The 19,273-nt window shown below is 32.8% G+C and overlaps 1 protein-coding gene and 1 pseudogene across 1 annotated transcript; both read left to right on the forward strand.

Moving 5' to 3' along the window:
• The first annotated feature begins 159 nt into the window (after positions 1–159).
• LOC128182971 (5-hydroxytryptamine receptor 4-like) lies at positions 160–8,666 on the forward strand (annotated as a pseudogene).
• Positions 8,667–14,249: 5,583 nt separating this feature from the next.
• LOC128184679 (neuromedin-U receptor 2-like) lies at positions 14,250–16,392 on the forward strand. Its single transcript, XM_052854248.1, has one exon. It carries the CDS (start codon positions 14,383–14,385, stop codon positions 15,568–15,570), a length of 1,188 nt encoding a protein of 395 aa, XP_052710208.1. The 5' UTR covers positions 14,250–14,382; the 3' UTR covers positions 15,571–16,392.
• The last annotated feature ends 2,881 nt before the right edge of the window (positions 16,393–19,273 follow it).

Raw genomic sequence — 19,273 nt, forward strand, 5'->3', positions numbered from 1 at the left:
CACCCAAAGGGAATTGTTTTGGTTTTGTGAATAGTTTGTCGTTAGATATCCCGCAGATATTTGGGTTGTCGATCTTTCCAAAAGTTAAATCGATAAAATTTGTATATATATTATATATAGTTACAAAACCCCACACAAGACTTAAAAACGAAGTGCTCAGTGTGTAAACAAGAGTATACATGCCATGGAGACCTCTTCCTTTTTGACAAGTTATTGGAACTACTCTAATGGAACAGACTCGTCACACGACGCCTATTATTTACTACTGAAGTTAAACAACCAGAAGGCCCTAAGAGATCTCCCGGTGATCATGTTCCTTGGAATTCCAATGGTCGTTGGAATAAGTGGCAATATAGTTAAGGTCTTCCGTTTTCAACGGAAGACCTTGTACTGATTCTGTTGGTAATTCTTTTTAGGGTCTTCCGTTTCCAACGGAAGACCCTCTTGTTATTCTATTGTTTCTTTCTATTATTAGGGTCTTCCGTTTTCAGCGGAAGACCCTCTTGTTATTCTTCGGTTTCTTTTTATTATTATACTTTTTATTTTTTTTTTCTGATTCCTTCTCGGCTTTAAAACTCAAAAAGTTTACAACCGATTTTGACGAAACTTTCAGAGATTATGTGCATTTATTATATCTCAAAGTTTGTGAAGTTTCTTTGAAAACCTCACTTCCGTTTTTACGTTACGTCATTTTTAAAATTTTCAAAAAGTCATTTTGTTCGCGGCGTTTCTCAAAAACGCTTTAAGATAGAGGCTTGAAATTTTCAATGCTTATAATTTAATCGATTTACATCTGTAATAAGGCTGGAAATGAAAATATGTCTCTTCCGGTCGAAACCGGAAGTGAAACAAATTTTTCGAAAAAATAAATTTTCTGATCAAATCAAAAATGAATATGTGTTTTGTAGAGCTTATTAAGCTGAATCTAACACTGAAAACCGTTTTAAAATCGGACGATGCATTACAGAGATATCAGGGTTTAAAAATTGATTTTTCCGGAAATTTTGATTCCGCGTCCTTGGTTTAAAAAAAAGCGTAATGTTCAAAGTAAAATTAACTCGTACATAAAATAATTGTAAAGTCGTACTGTATCACATTCGGATTTTTTTGATAAGTCGTTCTTGAAATCAGAAAGGTTTTTGTAAAGTCGTACTTAAAATCATTCGGATTTTGTTAAGTCGTACCAGGAATAATTCGATTTTTTAAAATCTTTTTATTTTAGTTACTCTTGTTATTAGTTTAAGAGCTCTACTTCTTACAGGAACTTCCAGCTTTACTTCCGACATTAACGGAAGACCCACTCGTTGCTTTGCATCGAGCTTTGCTCTAGTTATTATTATTCTTTTTATTTTTTTTTCTGACTCCTTTTCGGCTTTATAACTCAAAAAGTTTACAACCGATTTTGATGAAATTTTCAGAGGTTGTGTGCAACTATAAAACCTCAAAGTTTGTGAAGTTTCTTTGAAAAAGTCACTTCCGGTTATACGTTACGTCATTTTTAAAATTTTCAAAAAGTCATTTTGTCTGCGGCGTTTCTCAAAAACGCTTTAAGATAGAGGCTTGAAATTTTCAATGGTTATGATTTAATCGATTTACCTCTGTAATAAGGCTGGAAATGAAAATCTGTCACTTCCGGTCAAAACCGGAAGGGAGTCAAATTTTTCGAAAAAATAAATTTTCTGATCAAATCAAAAATGAATATGTGTTTTATAGAGCTTATTAAGCTGAATCTAACACTGAAAGCCGTTTAAAAATCGGACGATGCATTACAGAGATATACGAGTTCAAAAAATGATTTTTCCGGAAATTTTGATTCCGCGTTTTTGGTTAAGAAACTAGTATCAAGTTCTTGGTTAAATTAACTTGTACCTAAAAATTATTTGTTAAGTCGTACTGTAACACATTCGGATTTTTTTTGTGAAGTCATTCTTGAAATCGGAAAGGTTTTTGTTAAGTCGTACTTAAAATCATTCGGATTTTGTTAAGTCGTACCAGGAATAATTCGATTTTTGTTCATCTTTTTATTTAAGGTACTCTTGCTATTGGTTTAAGAGCTCTGCTTCTTACAGGAACTTCCAGCTTTACTTCCGACATTAACGGAAGACCCACTCGTTGCTTTGCAACGAGCTTTGCTCTAGTTATTCTTTTTTTTCTTCTAGACGTTTTTTAAAACTCAAATATCTTGCTTGTTTGTTGTCCTATATGGTTCAAATTTGCAGAGCTTATTGGTAGTTACTATTTCTCAATATCTGTGGAAAATCGTTGATATCGACACTTCCGGTACCGAGTTATTCCCCTTTTCCCCCAAAATATAGGCATTCTTGTGCACGCAAAGGCTCTGAAACCGCTCACAGCCTGTGTTACAAAGTCACAAATCTTCAAAATAGAGAGTTTGAACGTTGTCCTCCGAGTTTTGTTTTTACAATTTTCCTCCTTTAAAGTTTCAAAAAATTAATTTGAATTTGTGTTTCAAAAAATGCTGATTTTTTGTTGTGTTTTTGTTATGTAGCTCTTTAGTTTAAAATTTTCTCTAAACACATATAGAACAAAATATGTGCAAAATGTCAAGGGCTTTCACTTGACACCATTGAAAAAGGGCTGGCCCCTTAAATTAGGGGTCTAGAGCCCTTAAAAGTCTTCGCTTTATAACTCAAAAATGGTTAATATTTCGCTATAGCTGTCGATAGATAAGTTGTTCATTATTGTGTTATCAATGTCATTACAAAACTATTTTGTACCGGTAATGCGTATTATGAGTGTAAAAAGCTTGTTTTGTTAACATGTACCTGTATTCATTTGGCAAGTAAGCGAATCGTCTTCGTGCGAAAAACGTACATATATTAACAGCTGAAAGTGTTCCAGCATATACGGGATGCTTTGATTCATTTGAAAAGTGTCTAAAAAGTATACGTGTACATGTTTTTCTTACAGCCTTTTTTTTGGAGTAACCTCTGTTTAGGTCCTATAGTGGACAACCGTAAAGAAAAACAAAAACGAGAAAATATAAACGTTCTTTTTTAAAAAAAAAATAACTTCCATAAAATAGATTTGAGACATTTTACTGCAAGCATTTCAAATCGACCTAAATTCTTAGTTGTGTGCGTCATTACATAACCCATCTCGCCCGCGGCCGATAAAAATGGATCGCCAAGGTCGCGGCTGGACTACCTAGCGGTCAGCGGTTATCTAATACACAAGAATCGCGTCTGTCATATGTGATTTTACTTAGCAGCAAACACAAGAATCGTACACAATGACATTAAAGCTTACTCTTCTTAATTTGAATTAAACGATAGAATAAGAAATCGATCTGTTTAATCATAAACTCGAACTGAAGCAGTATCAGACAGATAGATCAACTGTGGGATTAAAGGGGGAAAAAACTTATATTAATTAGAGTTTATTCATCATACTGCAAACATTGTAAATCTTCCTGGGTTCTGAGCTTTTTATGTGTGTTTTAACTTTACGTAAGTTATCGGATCCCTCATCCGCGGCCGAGGAAATCGGTCGCGGCTGCACTACCTAGAGGTCAGCGGTTATCTAATAACAAGATATATATACAAGAACTGTTTCAATTTTATGTTCTTTTTGTTCACCTTCAATTTATTGAATGAAACATTAGAATGTGAATTGAGAAGCCCCTCTAAAAATTGATAAAAGCGATATTGTTCCAAATCAGAAACATCATCAGACATAAATCAATAGTGAATTTGTAATTCTAAAATGTTCTAAAAACTATACATGTACTAATAATGTTATAGATAAACAACGAAAAACCACAAAGGTTAAACCTTCAAATGATCACCCCTAGAACATAGCCAAGGAGATCCCTCGCGAGTGGACAAGTGATCCGCGGTAGCTCGTGTTCTTCTGCATGTACTTTATCACACGTGCATGTTTATTGATATTTTGTACGATTCCAACTATTTGTTTATTCGAGATTTTGACCGGTACATGTAAGATTGACTTGTGTTTCAATTTAAGATTTTTTTTATTTACCCACGAATATTTCCGCAAAATACTGCTGAGAGGTTTTATAGATATCGTAGAAAGTAGTTGACGTCTTCATAAGGTTGCACATAAAATGAGAGAGAGGGAGAGAGAGAGAGAGCGCGCTCAAAATTGGAAGCATTATTTAGCCGAATTAAGAAAATGAAACAGTCTCCAAGCGTTCAAGGCAGGATAAAAAAATCAAATATCAAATTAACACATGCGGTAGAGGCAATTGCAACTTCTCTGGCCTTTCTGGCAAGTTTGGAAAAACACCTCGAATGTATTAACATCACCGGATGTTAGAATATTATACAAAATGGAGTCGCTTCCCATTAAAATAAGTATCGGCAAGAAGTTTTGTATGTCGTTTCTGTGTTATATTTTAGTGTATATTGATACCTTTAATGAAGTATAGCTCACATCTCAACAGATCATAAAATGTGTTGTAATTATATCAAGTTTTAAAAAAAGGGGGGTCGTCATGGACGCCTAGGTAATACATTCGAAGTGTTTTTCCGAGCTTGCCAGAAAGGCCCGAGAAGTTGTGATTGGCGGTAGAGGCTGACACGATAGAATTGAGGGATTTAGTGATTATTTTTAGAATGTTCACATGTGTTTTTAAACAAGATTTGTTTAGATTTTATCGGTTTCATGATCACAGTGCAAGGGATTTTTTTTTTCAAAATGTAGCGAAGACCCATTTTTGGCGACTACTTAACATGTGTACATTTTTCTCCTCAATGTATGTCACCTTCCCACCCGTGTGTTTATTCGGTCAGTCTATGCTAAGTCAAATGAATCCACTCCACGTGCGACCGAAAATCTCGTGTCGCGTCAGCGCTCATAGCCTAAAATATTGCCCCCGGGCTGCAGATCAGCAATTGATAAATAATTGAGTAACATTTGGAAGGATGCTTTCAATGCAGCGGTCAATTGTTAAACAATAAGTGTTTAAATATTCGATGTCAATCAACCTCACATTAAAGGTGCGATATCGTAATCTGAGAATGTGGCTAAAAAATTAACCTGTTGAACACGCTAAACTTCTATAGTTATGAACAGAATAAAATATATATTATCAGAGACTTAAATAACTTAATAAGTTATTTATGTCTCTGGTTTTATAAGTTAACAGTTTTAAGTCAAATATTAAATAAAATTTGTTCTCAGGATTAGAAGTAATGATATACGACTACATTAAGCAATAAAGTCGGTCGATCGTCATTAAATCATCAGAGTACTGCAAGTGTCGACAGTTTCTTATTTCTTTGAAATAATTGTAGTAGTTCAATTGACTTGCAGACTATAATATAGCGACTTTTCTGCCTCCCAAAAATGTATGCATTTAATTGCGATAGATATTTGTTCTTGGGGATTTTACTTATTGTTATATGCACATTGATAAAAAAAATCATTGAAGCTGTGTAATATGAGGTTGTAATGCAGATTAAAACTCAGCTGAATATTTTATTTTTAATCTAGCTTGTCAAAATGGGAGATTGTTAACTTGTAGCTTGTTAACTCTGAAAAAGTCTAGAACAGAAGAAATAAAGTCTTTATAGCTTTCGCTACATCTTCTTATTTATGTGTACGCGGACATAAAGCTATTTAATATTTTTTTTTTACTGTATAAAAAAGTGTTTTTTTTCCTAACCTTAAATTTAAATCTATAGAAATTCAATATCTACATGTAACATCTCAATAGCTTTGATAGCTTATTACCGCTTGGAAATCATTTAGTGATGCAAATTGATAAATGCCCATGAAAAAACATTCTTGGACCCCAAGGGTTTCTTATCCTTTCCGACGATGATGAGAAGAACTCAAATGTGCATACAAATCATACATTTACATGTATATTTATATGAGATATGATAGAAATAATTGAAAAATATAATTCTTTTTTGTGCCGCACAAAACGGGCGAAAAAGATTTTTAAACCCCACGAAAATAAATTGAGGTGGGGGGGGGGTTTAAATAAAAATCACCTTGTCCGTCCGTACGTCGTGTCCGGTCTATATCTTTCTGATGGAGAAACATTGGAAGTGTTCTTACTTCATACAAATAATATTCATTACCTGACGAAGCGTCATGACCTAAACCCAAGGTGATTTGTCAAAGTAAAGGTCACTGGCAGGAAAAGTGCAAAATTTGTTTCCGGTCCACTTTGGAATTTCTTACTTCACACAAAGATTGCTTATGACCTGAGAGTGTGTAATGATTTGTTTGTTCCTAAGTCATTTAAGGAGAAACATTGGGAGTTTCTATTTCATGTAAAGATTCCTGATGACCGATGATGTGTCATGAACTTGACCCACGGTCAGTTGCGCAAGTTCAAAGTCATATTAAACATGTGTCATATCTTGTATTAATGGAAATGAGTAAAAGCTAGAGTTTGTCATAAAGATTACTTGTGACCTGTAAATATACCCTGCCTTGTCTGACTCACTACTTAAAGAAAACGAACCATCCATTATTCTCTAATAGAGAAATACGTGAGTAATGACTTCTTTCTTAGCGGGGATATCATTTGTGAGCTTGCTAACAGTACCTTTTAGATGGTCCAGTGGGAGCAATGCCCCCTTTCTCTCAACCAAAATTTCCCTTAAGTTAACGCTTAGAAAATTGATTTTTGGGTCATTTCCCCCACCGCCACATCCACACTTATATTATAATTAAATTAATTATATACATGTACATAAATGATGTACTTTTTAAAGTTATCCTAAACTTGAAGTAAGTTAAACGAAGAACTTGCCTGGTATGAAAATAATACTTTGAAATTGAGTCTCGTTTTCGATTTCTTGAACTTACTATTATCATATTGATAATCCAGTATAATTAAAAACCATTTCCCTTCTCCTTACACTCGCCAGGTTCTGATAGACCTTTATCAAGAACAGACTATACCCACTTGACCTCCACATTTGCATACAAATTAAATAAACACCTACTTAGCAAAGATATGCCTTTATCTGTTTAATGAGTAGTGCAATACTCAATCTAGAGGTTACATAGAAAACAGGTATGAATAAAATTTTTTGGGTCTCCATTTGAAGAGTTCCAATCAATTTTCTAAAGCTCTAATTCGTAAGAAGAAATTGTCATGTAAAGATGACCTTTTATTAATACAGGGTCTGTCAGGCTCTGACAAGTGTCAGGAGAAGGAGGTATTTTAATCAGACTGATGGACAATCTTTTCGCGACATGAAGTTGCGACGGAAGACCTACTCGTTGCTTTGCAACGAGCTCGGCTCTAGTTGTATGTATAATTTATTCTAAAGCAAAAAAGAAATCAACATCCGATCTTTTCATTTTGAACTTGGCAGTTCTGGATCTTCTGTCCTGTACGTTCGGAATCCCCTTGGAGATCGCAGACCTTAGTTTACCCTACATGTTTAATGCTCCAGCTGTTTGCAGCGTTGGAAGGACTCTTGAATCATGTACAGTTATAGCATCAGTGTTGACTCTGGTTTTCATTTCCATTGATCGGTACAAACGGATCTGTAATTTAGGCGAAAGTTTCAAAACTTCGACTGTCAAAATTATGTGTGTCGTTGGATTGTGCATTGGTACCGTGTCATCGCTGCCATTTTTAGTAGTAATGGGAAAGAGGACAATCAACCTTGGGCTTTCCGGAATAGAGAGTGTTGGTTGCGAAATCTCAGACGATATGAAACATACTACTTTTACATTTGCTTTTTACACTGTTATGTTGATATTTTTTACTGTTGGTCCAGTTTTCGTTATTTTCGTATACGCGCGTATCTCTGTATTTTTAAGAAGAACTAGGAGCATGAGAATTATGCATATTGAAGAAAGTAATAACAGTAATAAAACTTCAACCACGGGCACTCAACAAATTCATCTAGTTGAGCTTGAATCTATCACTGCGGAAAGCAGACATCAAGTAGCACTGATAATCACCACCAGGAAGCCGTGCATGCTCTCTCGAGAGAAACTCCAATTACTTCCGGTGTTAAAGTTACTAGGACCACAACAATATTTGTAGCTATAACTATCGCTTTTATAATCAGTTTTCTCCCCTTTTTGTTGGTTATGATATTATATAGCACCATTAAAGACATAGAGAAAGGCATGTCAGAACCAATGATGGTTTTTACCGAATTTTGTGCAAGAACATATTTTTTGAATAATGCGATTAACCCGTTGATCTATAGCGCTTTGAATAGAAAATTCAGACATGATGTTAAGTGACTGTTTTCTACAAATTGCTGTATGAGATGTTTTAATCATGTTTGCACTTCAGAGACACCGTCTAATGTTTACCAAGTAAATATGTACTAGATTTTTTGAATACGAATTTTACAACATGGAAAAGTCAGTATTCATGTTTAGTATGTGAACTTTTCTGATTTTTAAATTCCTTGATTTTTATCTTGTTGATTCTGTTATTTTGGGATATTTTATTATTTTTGTGTAATAATCATTGTGCATGTTCATGCTGAACCAGAAGTAGCACTTATAGATTATAAAGCTATGTACAATATATCTAACAGGATATAAAATATGGCATGGCATCTTAAGATAACTAATACCAAGGATATCCGTTTCCTACATATGCATTTTCTGTGCTTTATAAGGAAAAAACACAAACTATGGAATCATCATTGTTCGTGGGAAACCAATGTTTGTGGCTTTCGTGGGCAACCTTTGCTTAGGATTTTCCATTCCTACAAACGTATTTACAAGCATTTGTTTAGTATTTATTTTCAAAATAGAACTCACTATCGATGAAATTACGTTCCCACGAAGAAGAAAATGTTTGGCTTGAAACGTACATTGACTACCACGATTAAAATGATTCCACAGTAACAAAGGCAAGAAAGGTCACTATCTGACGAAGTGAAACTTAAATGTGTTTAGCTACATTTTGGTATATCTAAATTTGTAAGTGTATAAACCTTCTACCTCTTTCATAAATCTGCATGTATAACTTTTAAGGACATATTATATGTTGTTGTTTATATATTCAGACAAACAATAATGTTGAAGTAAATATATTCTAGATTTCCAATAAGGATCGAATAAATCATGTGCAAGTTTACTCCTGCTACTTACATCCACGGTGTGCATACATGTAAATGCTGTAATTGTGTGAGATTCTGATCAAGCTTTTAGACTAATCGATGACAAAATAGCCGTCGATTGAAATTCCAGTACGTATTTGGAAGGAAACGCGAGGAGTTATTGTGTGACTTTCTAAATCTAAAGACATGTCTGTTTTCAAATCAGACTGCCATTGAGACTGAAATATACGAAATTAAAGGGCAAAACATCATACACGCCGGCCAAGAAAAACAACTGGTTAGGGCAATTTTTATATGAGATTATTTTCCCTTAGAGAGCTTTGTATTAAAAAATAGGTTTTATATAATTTTAAGGCTCCAATTTAAAGATAATGTTTGACTAAATAATGGTTTGTGATGAGAAAATCCTATCTTAAGCTTACAATTGTATCTGATGATTACTTGGTTGACCACCGAACTTCTTTTATTGCACATTTTGTAACCACCAGATTCTAGATTCACCCAAAGGGAATTGTTTTGGTTTTGTGAATAGTTTGTCGTTAGATATCCCGCAGATATTTGGGTTGTCGATCTTTCCAAAAGTTAAATCGAGAAAATTTGTACGGATTATATTTCAACTAATTGTTATAAGGAAGAAAATTTTTGTAACATTTTTGCTATCATTTAAAACAAAACATACAATTGTTTTTTGAAGAGGAAGGGTGGTCAACGAATTATATATTTCAGATTTCCCTCAAAATGGTATAAATAGTTAATTCAAAACAGAATAGGTAAAACATTTAATGTTTTCTTATGTCTTTATAAAGAGCTTCTATTCGCAAATAAATTAGTATGGTCTTCTTTTTAAAAAATGGTTGCAACAATCGAACACTCTTGCAATTTAATCAATCACAGCTTCTTTGATCACTTATTTACTCAAGAATGCAGATGTAAAGATGAAAAATGACCCCCGTAGAAAAATGACCAAGGGCCCTTTTTGCCGTAGAATAATTACTCCTGAGCTGTAGAATAATTAGATTATTTTGGAGAAAAAGACTTACGGGTCATTTTCGTTACGTCAAACATGAAGAATGGTGACCCCTGTAGAAAACTGACTACATCATAAACAATAATAGATATGGGTTTCCCCATATTTTCAATTGAACAATAACAAAGTATATGTTCATGAACAAAACTGAAAAGGAATCGAGTGTAGGATTGTGAATACTTCTTATTTACATTTCTGAGGAAAAGTTGTTTTTTGAAGTTTTGAATTATTTTATGTGAATTTTTTTCCTAATAGAGTGGACATTTTATTAATTTGGTTTAATGATAAATTCGTGGTGCTGCACTTGCATACCCAGTATTTGTTTGCAGAGAAAATTATTTACGTAGTATAATTCATGACCAAAGTAGAGTATATTCTGTAATTGCAAATACACTGAATTTCACTGTATAGTGACTTGTATATTGAAATTATTTCAACGTGTTTTCACTTTTAATAATGATCTGCATGTTACTCGTTGTAATGATAATTATACTTCGGCACATTTTGTCAGTATCTTATGGCTGAAGGATCCTATAGCAGCCACCGAAGTATTTCGTGAAAACGAAACGATTTATTTTCCGTTTAGAATATACACATTCTTTCATTTTAAGTTGATTTGAATATGAATTACAATTTATGTTGTTTTCTGTTTACTGAAATAAAAATTACAATATTATAGAGACTATTTAACATAACATAAATTTTTACGGGGTCATTATTCTACAGGGGTCACTTTTCTTCGCGTACAATGGGCTCATTTTTATGAAAATGACAATTATTCGTATGGCAAAAGGGTCATCATTCTACAGAGAATAATGACTGGAGGGTCATTATTCTACGTCGACAAATGACCCCTGGTCATTATTCTACGGGGGTCATTATCTGCTTAACAAAGGCTGATTTGTTCATATCTAGTAACAAATAGTGGACGCAAATTGTATGAAAATGCACAACACACGTTTTATATCAATTACCTCTTTATGAAAATACCGCCACAAATTATGGGACAGTGGGTGGGTGGATTTTATAATTTTTATAATAACATTTATTTATATATCAAAATATTATTTTATATGATATATATATTCTTAATAAAGATAATGTTAGTAATATACTTTATAAAATATTTTGATGGTATTTGTATTTTAATAGTAGTTGCAAATTATTTCTCAGAAATAAACTTCATAACCAAGCACTATTGCAGTAACTTATTTCAATAGTGGGTAAGACTTCTATTCACGATGACGTTATTTAATATTTGCATTGATAAAACATATTTAATAAAGCTATATATATCTGAGAAAATTTTAAACTTCGTAATGATTTGTTAATATATTTTTATGATATGAATCTTTTACGAAAACGGCACGTATTGGTTTGCTGAATGGATGGTCATGACTTATGTTGAAATATATACTTGTATGTGTATACATAGAGAAAGGATAAGGTCTTTGTGACATTAAGGCCTATGTTACAAACTTTAGGCGTTCACTTGGTAATACCGGTTAAATTATATACTATGTAACTCAAAACACTCTTTAGTTTGACGGATACACGGGTTCTATATGAAAGTTGTTCCTTGTTACTTTGGGGGCGTTTAATTCTTGGCCATGGGTCACGTGATCTTTACAAAAGGTAAATATATATTTCGTAAACCAAACATTGGTTTGCGACAAAAGTAGCTATCTTTGCAGCTTTCGCTATCTTGTGACTAGTGATGAAAGAAAATCAAAAAAAGAGTTCTTCTTCTGTCAGGTGTTGTTTTTCATGTTTTTATTTACTTCTAAATTAACTTCTATCAGTACTTTGCGATATTATACACTAAATTTAGTTAGGTTTAGACAAATAATTTTTTTTGTTTTGTTTTCGTTTTGTTTTGTTTATGCTTTTTTTAAAAGAAAAAATACCTACATATAAGTGCAAGGGAAGTGATATTCCTAAAATAGTTTACTTATCCCGTCGCTTTGAAGTGTACAAACTGGGACGCTGGGAAACCCTTCAGACAAATATATCATCAGTGACCTAAAACTATAGCACCTAAGTGCATACATTATATCAATGGAATACTTTTATCGGGTGATTTTCCCCTCAATCGTGTTGGCTCATAATCCAGCTTTTTGCTAAAGTCAATATGTTCGCATTATTATTTGTATCTATAGTTTAGTAAATGAAATTATAAAAAAATGCATAAAAACACAGCTCATCATAAGGAAAATTTTTTTGGCCATCTTTGGAAGTATGACTTTTCACTAAAGGGAGTTGCCAAAAAGTTTTTCTTATGTGAAATATATGAAAAAGACGTCATATCAATTACACCAAACCTGTATGTTTTGGTCGTGACATTAATATTTCTCAAATTTTTAATGAGTATTGTTAAGTCCAACATTTACAAGTTTTAAAATTCAAGACGACACAATCTTAAATTCTGGTAAACACATTCTGTAAAAATATGAAAACATAACGACAAATTCTTTTATCAAACGTTTTACATGTAAAACATTTCAAGAGTAAATAGTAAGTATTACTAATAATTATTTACATCACTAAAATTGAATGATGACCTTAGAATCAACCGTTATACCTGTTTTGTATATGACTCAATAAAACTGATTTTATTATGACTATCATCGCAGATAAGCGATGTGGCCCATGTGCTTGTTATTTGCTAGTGTATTTGAAAGAATTGTTGATATTCACGTTTTATTGTAAACAATCAGCCAACAATTGTACGATTAATACCCTCATCATTATGTTTTGCTGTAGGATTGGATACACGCCTCATGTATAACAGTTACAGGAAAGGTATTACTACAGTGTCTGTTTAAAACTGTTTTACAGATGCATAGATACAACGTGATGTGGAATCATTTTAATTCGTGGGGGCCGATTTCCGTGGATTGTGGGTGTTTTGCTTATTCGTGGGGATGTTATTTCATGGATGCGTCGATATCAGTTTACGGAAGAAAACTAACTCTCTCAAAATCTGTTTTCATCGAGGATGCAAACTCTTGTGGGAGGGCTACTCACGAATTCCACTCTGATGAGTCCACAGCATATTGAACGCTAGAAAATAAATGCATTTTAGAAACAGTTTTCTGGCTGAGGTCATTCCTTGAGTGTTGAGTATTTTTATCTAGTAAATTCCGTTTATCTTGTGTAAGGCAATACAATTGGCGTTCATCATATGTGTTAAGCCGTTGTTTAATAATACTTAATGTTATGGATGGTAAATGTTTTGTATATAAACTTGCTAGGGCCAGTAATATTAATGAAATTCGATGAACATGTTATATGCATACGCAGCAGCCAGTAATTTCCTGATGTGACTGACTGTGTAATTTTCTCAAACTACAGATAATATGTAACTTTTAGGTTATGTCATACGTTTATGGTATAACTAACTAACTGAACAATTCAAGGTTAGAATTTCATTTCCTATATGTTGTTTCCTTCCATGAATAACATTCATTCATCTTTTTTGGCGATGTCATTTTACATACCATGACTGCCATGGTTTTTTTCAACTCGATGGATATTTAAACCTTGTTTGTCTATTTTCAAATTGCTGTAAGATGTTAATATTTGCACCTAACATGTACATTGTAAATTCTTGACTTATTGCACGTTTTATAATGGAGTTATGCATGTATGAAGTACAACACATTTACACCCATGCCTGCCAGACCAAGTTAGTTTTCAACGTTATTGCACCAACTGTATAGAAATTACATAGTACAAACATAATTGACCGTTTAGGTTTTAAAGTATTCGATTGTAATGATGTTTTAATATGTATTATTCACATCTGTATTGTACATATGCACAAAAACCTAATATTTTTTTGGAAAGTTTTGTTTGACTTCTTGAATAGTTGATCTATCTATCTATCTATCTATCTATCTATCTATCTATCTATCTATCTATCTATCTATCTATCTATCTATCTATCTATCTATCTATCTATCTATCTATCTATCCATCCATCCATCCATTAAATCAAATAACATGTCAATTATAAATTGTGTCTATGTAATAACATGCATGTCGCTTGATAAGTTTTTTTTCCAAGCGTGGTCTATTACGACACTCAGTTGTAGAGTGTTGTATGTATTTAGAATTTAATTATAAAATCAAAGCTATATCCGTGATATCACGGACCGGTTTAATATCAGATCTACTCCTGGGTAAACATAACTTCCCTGAGTATTCTGTTCCTGTAGTTTGATAACAAAACACACACAACCATATAAAACACATCTTGAATCTGAATACAAATGGATTTGTGTGTTTGTTAAACTGAACATAACGATGCACAATCAAATCGGAAATTTATGGAATGGATCTTATGAAAACCTGTCTACACCAGATGCTGACACCTTGCTGGTGAAATTAAACAATGAAGCGGCAATGCTTTTCCTTCCAGTGACCATATTTCTTGCGTTTCTTGTGGTGATTGGAATAGTTGGAAATGTAATAGTGTGTCTTGTATATTGCAAAAGAAAGAGAAAATCTACACCCGATCTCTTCATTTTGAATTTGGCGATTTTGGACCTTTTGACATGCATTTTCGGGATACCTATGGAGATTACAGATCTCTGTTTGTCTTACACATTTTATGCCCCTGCTGCTTGCAAACTTTTAAGGACCCTTGAATCCACCACCAGCATGGCGTCCGCATTGACACTAGTCATCATCTCTATCGACCGATACAAACGTATTTGCAAATATGGCGAGAGTTTCAGCATCAAAAAAGTGAAAATTCTTTGTGTTGTTGCAATTTGCACTGGATTTTTTCTATCGTGGCCTTTATTGATAATTGTTGGGAAAAAAACGGTTGACGTTGGAGTTTCTGGAATAAAGGGAGTCGACTGCTCGGTGTCAGATGAGATGCGGAAGTCACGCATTCCGCTTGTTTATTACATCGTAGTGTCACTTTGTTTTGTCGTTTGTCTTGTATTCGTTATTTTTGTATATGTAAGAATCTCTATTTTTGTAAAAAGAACAAAGGCTAACAGACTGAGATATGTAGGATCAGGCGATCTGAGCAATTCCTCTACAGGTCAACAACATATTCAGTTGGTTGTTTTGAAATCTGTTAATATGGAAAGCATACAACGTATTGATGATAACATTCATTATCCAAATCCTGTGTCACAAGAAAATGATCAAACGCTTCCAAGAATATCAAGAGTAACTAGGAAATCATCCAGTGTGAAGGTTACACGAACCACTGCAATATTCGTTGTTGTTACAATTGCTTTCATTATCAGTTTCCTCCCATTTCTTATTACCATGGTTTTACGTAATATCATAAAGGACATTGAAAAAAATATGTCTGAACCAATGATGGTGTTCTACAAGTTTTGCTTGAAGTGTTTTTTCATTAATAATGCAATTAATCCTTTGATATATAGCTTTTTAAGCAAAAGATTTAGAGGGGATGTGAAATGGTTGTTTTCAAAATATGTTTGCATTTCAAGAAACGCTTTTCCTTGATAATTAGCTCGTCGATTGAAATGGAAATTTACATGGATTTTAATTGCTTTAATTAACTTCAATGAGCTAAAAATAACCCTTTTACACATAGGTTCAGCCATTAGAGCGTTCGCATTCATTTTTCAAGATTGCAAATTTCGAATCCCGGATAAACACTAAATCAACTCTTCTTTAATTAAATTTGTTTTAAATTTTAGTCCTACAAAAAAAAAAAGATGGATTGTCCCGGAAATTTGACTTGTGTTAATTCTTGAAGCTCGAAAAATTTATTGCATCATATTTACAGTTTATATGTCATGCTGTTTAATGTTAAAACAAAAATTATACAGTATTCTGATTTTTATGCAATATGATATTTATAAAGATAATTAACCATTTATATCAATGTTGTACAGACGTATGTGCGGTATAGTTTTCAATAAGTTTTATTTAGATAATTAGCAATTCATATTTGTGTTTTACTTGACAAACTAATTATTTGTAATTTAATAAACTAGAATACGTAACTATTAAATATATTTAAAAAACTTAACAATAGCTTCGCTTGATTAAAGTAGATCCAGTTTTCTGTGATGTCGTACTTTTTTGCAAAGTTTGAAATTTATTCAAAATTGTGCCAGATGTTTTCATATTTTATATTTTTTTTTTTAAAATATAGTCAAGTTCAAGATATATTTTAAGCTGAATCTATTTCCCTAAATGTTTCATTTTTTTGTAACTGTTATCTAAAATAGATTTTTTTTCCTCAGTTGTATGTCTATATGCTATAATTTTCCTTCAACAAACAATTTTATTTGTTTTTGACACAGTTGACAATAAATCTAAACTACATAAAACAACTTTCTGTCTACTTTGTGGTGTTTTTATCTGGTGTAAATAATTTCGTTCCCCGTTCTGACAGAAAGATATTTAACACTCTATTACCCTGCATGTGCCGCCTTAGATCGCTGCATGCGACTGAAGATAATCACACAGTATCAACCAGTAGAAACCACAGACTTCATGAAACTCAATCCACCCTCAATATCAAGACACCATTCTGTTCTTTTGAATATGGTTTAATATTCATAAATAAAGGCAGCAGAACATTTATGCAATCACGTGTTTAAGACATGTGAAATATTTTACAGGCTTTCTCCGTCTCTGTGTATTGTATGTGTCCTTTTAAATGTTGTGAAATACTAATGCACAGGGGGCACCCATGAAACAGTTGCAGTCATCCAGTCAAAGCAACGGGGAACCATTCGCTTTTAAAAATATTTTCCTTATTTGGTTATTAACCAGCCTTACACTTCCGCGCTTTCCAAATCTGGTTCGTCCTCTACTGTGGCTGTACAATCCAAAGAAAGGGAAAATTAATTAAAATTGATTAAAAGATGTTTATTTCTGAAAGGCGTCAATGGAAGTGTAACGTTTTCCGGGTTCGAAGATTCGGTTGCTCTGCCTGAGCATTTATAATACAAATCAAATTTCTCAATCAAAGCTTTAAATCAGTAATATATACAATTCGCTACTTTCTTCTAGAGCGCACGCGCTTCCTCAACAGAAATTATCTGTTATCAGCCGGCACAACACATACAATAAAAACCTCGAAAGCCTTATGCAGACACGTAAGGTATCTATTTGTGTTCTAGGTTTCACCCTAATTACTGCTTCCTTTACAGCTTCTTCTCACCTCGGCTGTATGTTCAGAACTCCCACTGAGAGCTCAGAAACTCTCATTATATACCCTAAGTCACGTGATACTTGGGGATCTAGAAACAGAAAGTAGTACTCTAGTATGAGAAGCGAGTATGATTTTGATTCTGACTTTCGTTTCAGAAGTGTCATTAAAAATACCTTTATTAACACACAAGTTACAAAATAGTTTTAAATGTAGTAAATTTACGTAAAATGGTACTTATTAGAATCTGGTGACTGAACAGAGGTAAAACAATCGTTCTGAAAAAATTGCTGTGAATAATTAAAATAACATGATCATAAATTTCTAAAAATAAGTACAAATTGCTTTAATTAATAAACAAACAAATTGTGTAATTTCATATTTTATATATCAAACCATAAATAGATTAATTCAACTAATTGCCTTAAAAAAGCTGACAATCTCACAGTTTCTAATCAATGATTCAATGGAGAAAATTCGAACAATAAACAAATTACTATTTAACCAAGTTTCTTTCACAATTGTTTGTTAAACCCGAAGAGCGTACTTAATCTGATTCTGTGTTCTAGCATTTTACTATATTTACCGCGAGCAGTTAAGAGTTTAACTTACATTTTTAGCTCGAACATCTGTACACTTTTTTCATTAAACAGGCATAATAAACAAACAACCTTTTTACCTCTTTACAAAAAAAAAAGCGCACAACGAATTCAATGGCGACTGAGTAATCATAACATCAAATTTTATTTTTAGATAAACATTTGTGAGAAGAAACTACTTGAATTTTACTTTGAAACAAAAAAGTACGATTTTCTAATGCTAAAATATGCTTCATTTTATGTTTATATGGCATCTCAAATAGTGTGATGACGTGCATTTTGTTTAATCATTAATGACATTTATGTCTTTTGAGTTGAAATCAGTCCTGTTTTTAACTAATTTCATTAGAGAAATTTATGAGTAAGGATTTACTTTAAGATAAAATATTCGCAACTTGTACATTTTTTTCCATAAATAAATAAAAACATTGATTCTGTTATATAATATCTTGCTAATAACCTTACTTTAAATAATCAACGAGCTTGGTTTCCAAACGTTTCTTATCTAAATGTATTTTTTACTCTCAAAAATATCAAAATTGAATTGACGGATATTTAATTATGATGTACATGTATATGTCAACACAACCGGTTTCCTATCTAGCTAGTTCTGATATTTACTCTTATAGTTTTTCATTCTAAAATAAATCTTGACTGTTTGCGTTTGTAAGTTTTTGGCATCAAAAAACTTTTAGTATAGACCATAAAAAAGGATTGGTCGCTACTACGTACGGTTTGGTAGTTTGTGGTGTCCTGACGACCGATTGATGACTGGCTATCGACTGACGAGAGACTGACTGTCGATAATCATACGACAGAAATAGAATCATGCGATTAGTCAAGCGACAATCACAAATACTTCGATAATAGAACATACAATAAACGTCGTAATAGATTCATAAAGGAGATTGCAAATTTTCAAATGACCAACTGGTAAATAGCCGACTGACGGTTGGTCATTTGAAAAATGGTCCAATTTTTAATGAGTAAAATTCTTATTTTTTAAAAAGTGAATACTGTTCACATATCATATTTAATAAGTGTTTAACCAATATGCGCTTTTTAAAATAAAATGTTCTTCTTGGTTGTCGAGCAAACGCAGAACAGTAATTTTTGAATGAATTATGTAGAGTGGGATCTGTGTGTATGTGTGTTATTGCTATGTTATATGTACGTGTAATAATAATCAGTTCAATTTATTATCCTTGAGCTTTACAACTCCTCGGAATACAAATTATAATGCATATAATGTTATATACAAATGTGCAATGTGCAGTAAGTGAGTGGACATATTAAGACAAATTAATCATGTACGTATCTTAGAATATGAATGGACATAAATGTATGATAAGTAGCTTAAACTGTAGTATTATTACAATGCTGCGCTCTCATCTTCAAAGCGCTAGACAAATATTTTCCTAGATTATTGAGTTCCTTTGTA

The sequence above is a fragment of the Crassostrea angulata genome, chromosome 5 (genome assembly GCF_025612915.1).
Source record: "Crassostrea angulata isolate pt1a10 chromosome 5, ASM2561291v2, whole genome shotgun sequence".
Classification (NCBI taxonomy): domain Eukaryota; kingdom Metazoa; phylum Mollusca; class Bivalvia; order Ostreida; family Ostreidae; genus Magallana; species Magallana angulata.

What these genes read in the sequence shown, in the direction of transcription:
- LOC128184679 (XM_052854248.1), top strand. Translation starts at nt 14,383, where the DNA reads ATGCACAATCAAATCGGAAATTTATGGAATGGATCTTATGAAAACCTG.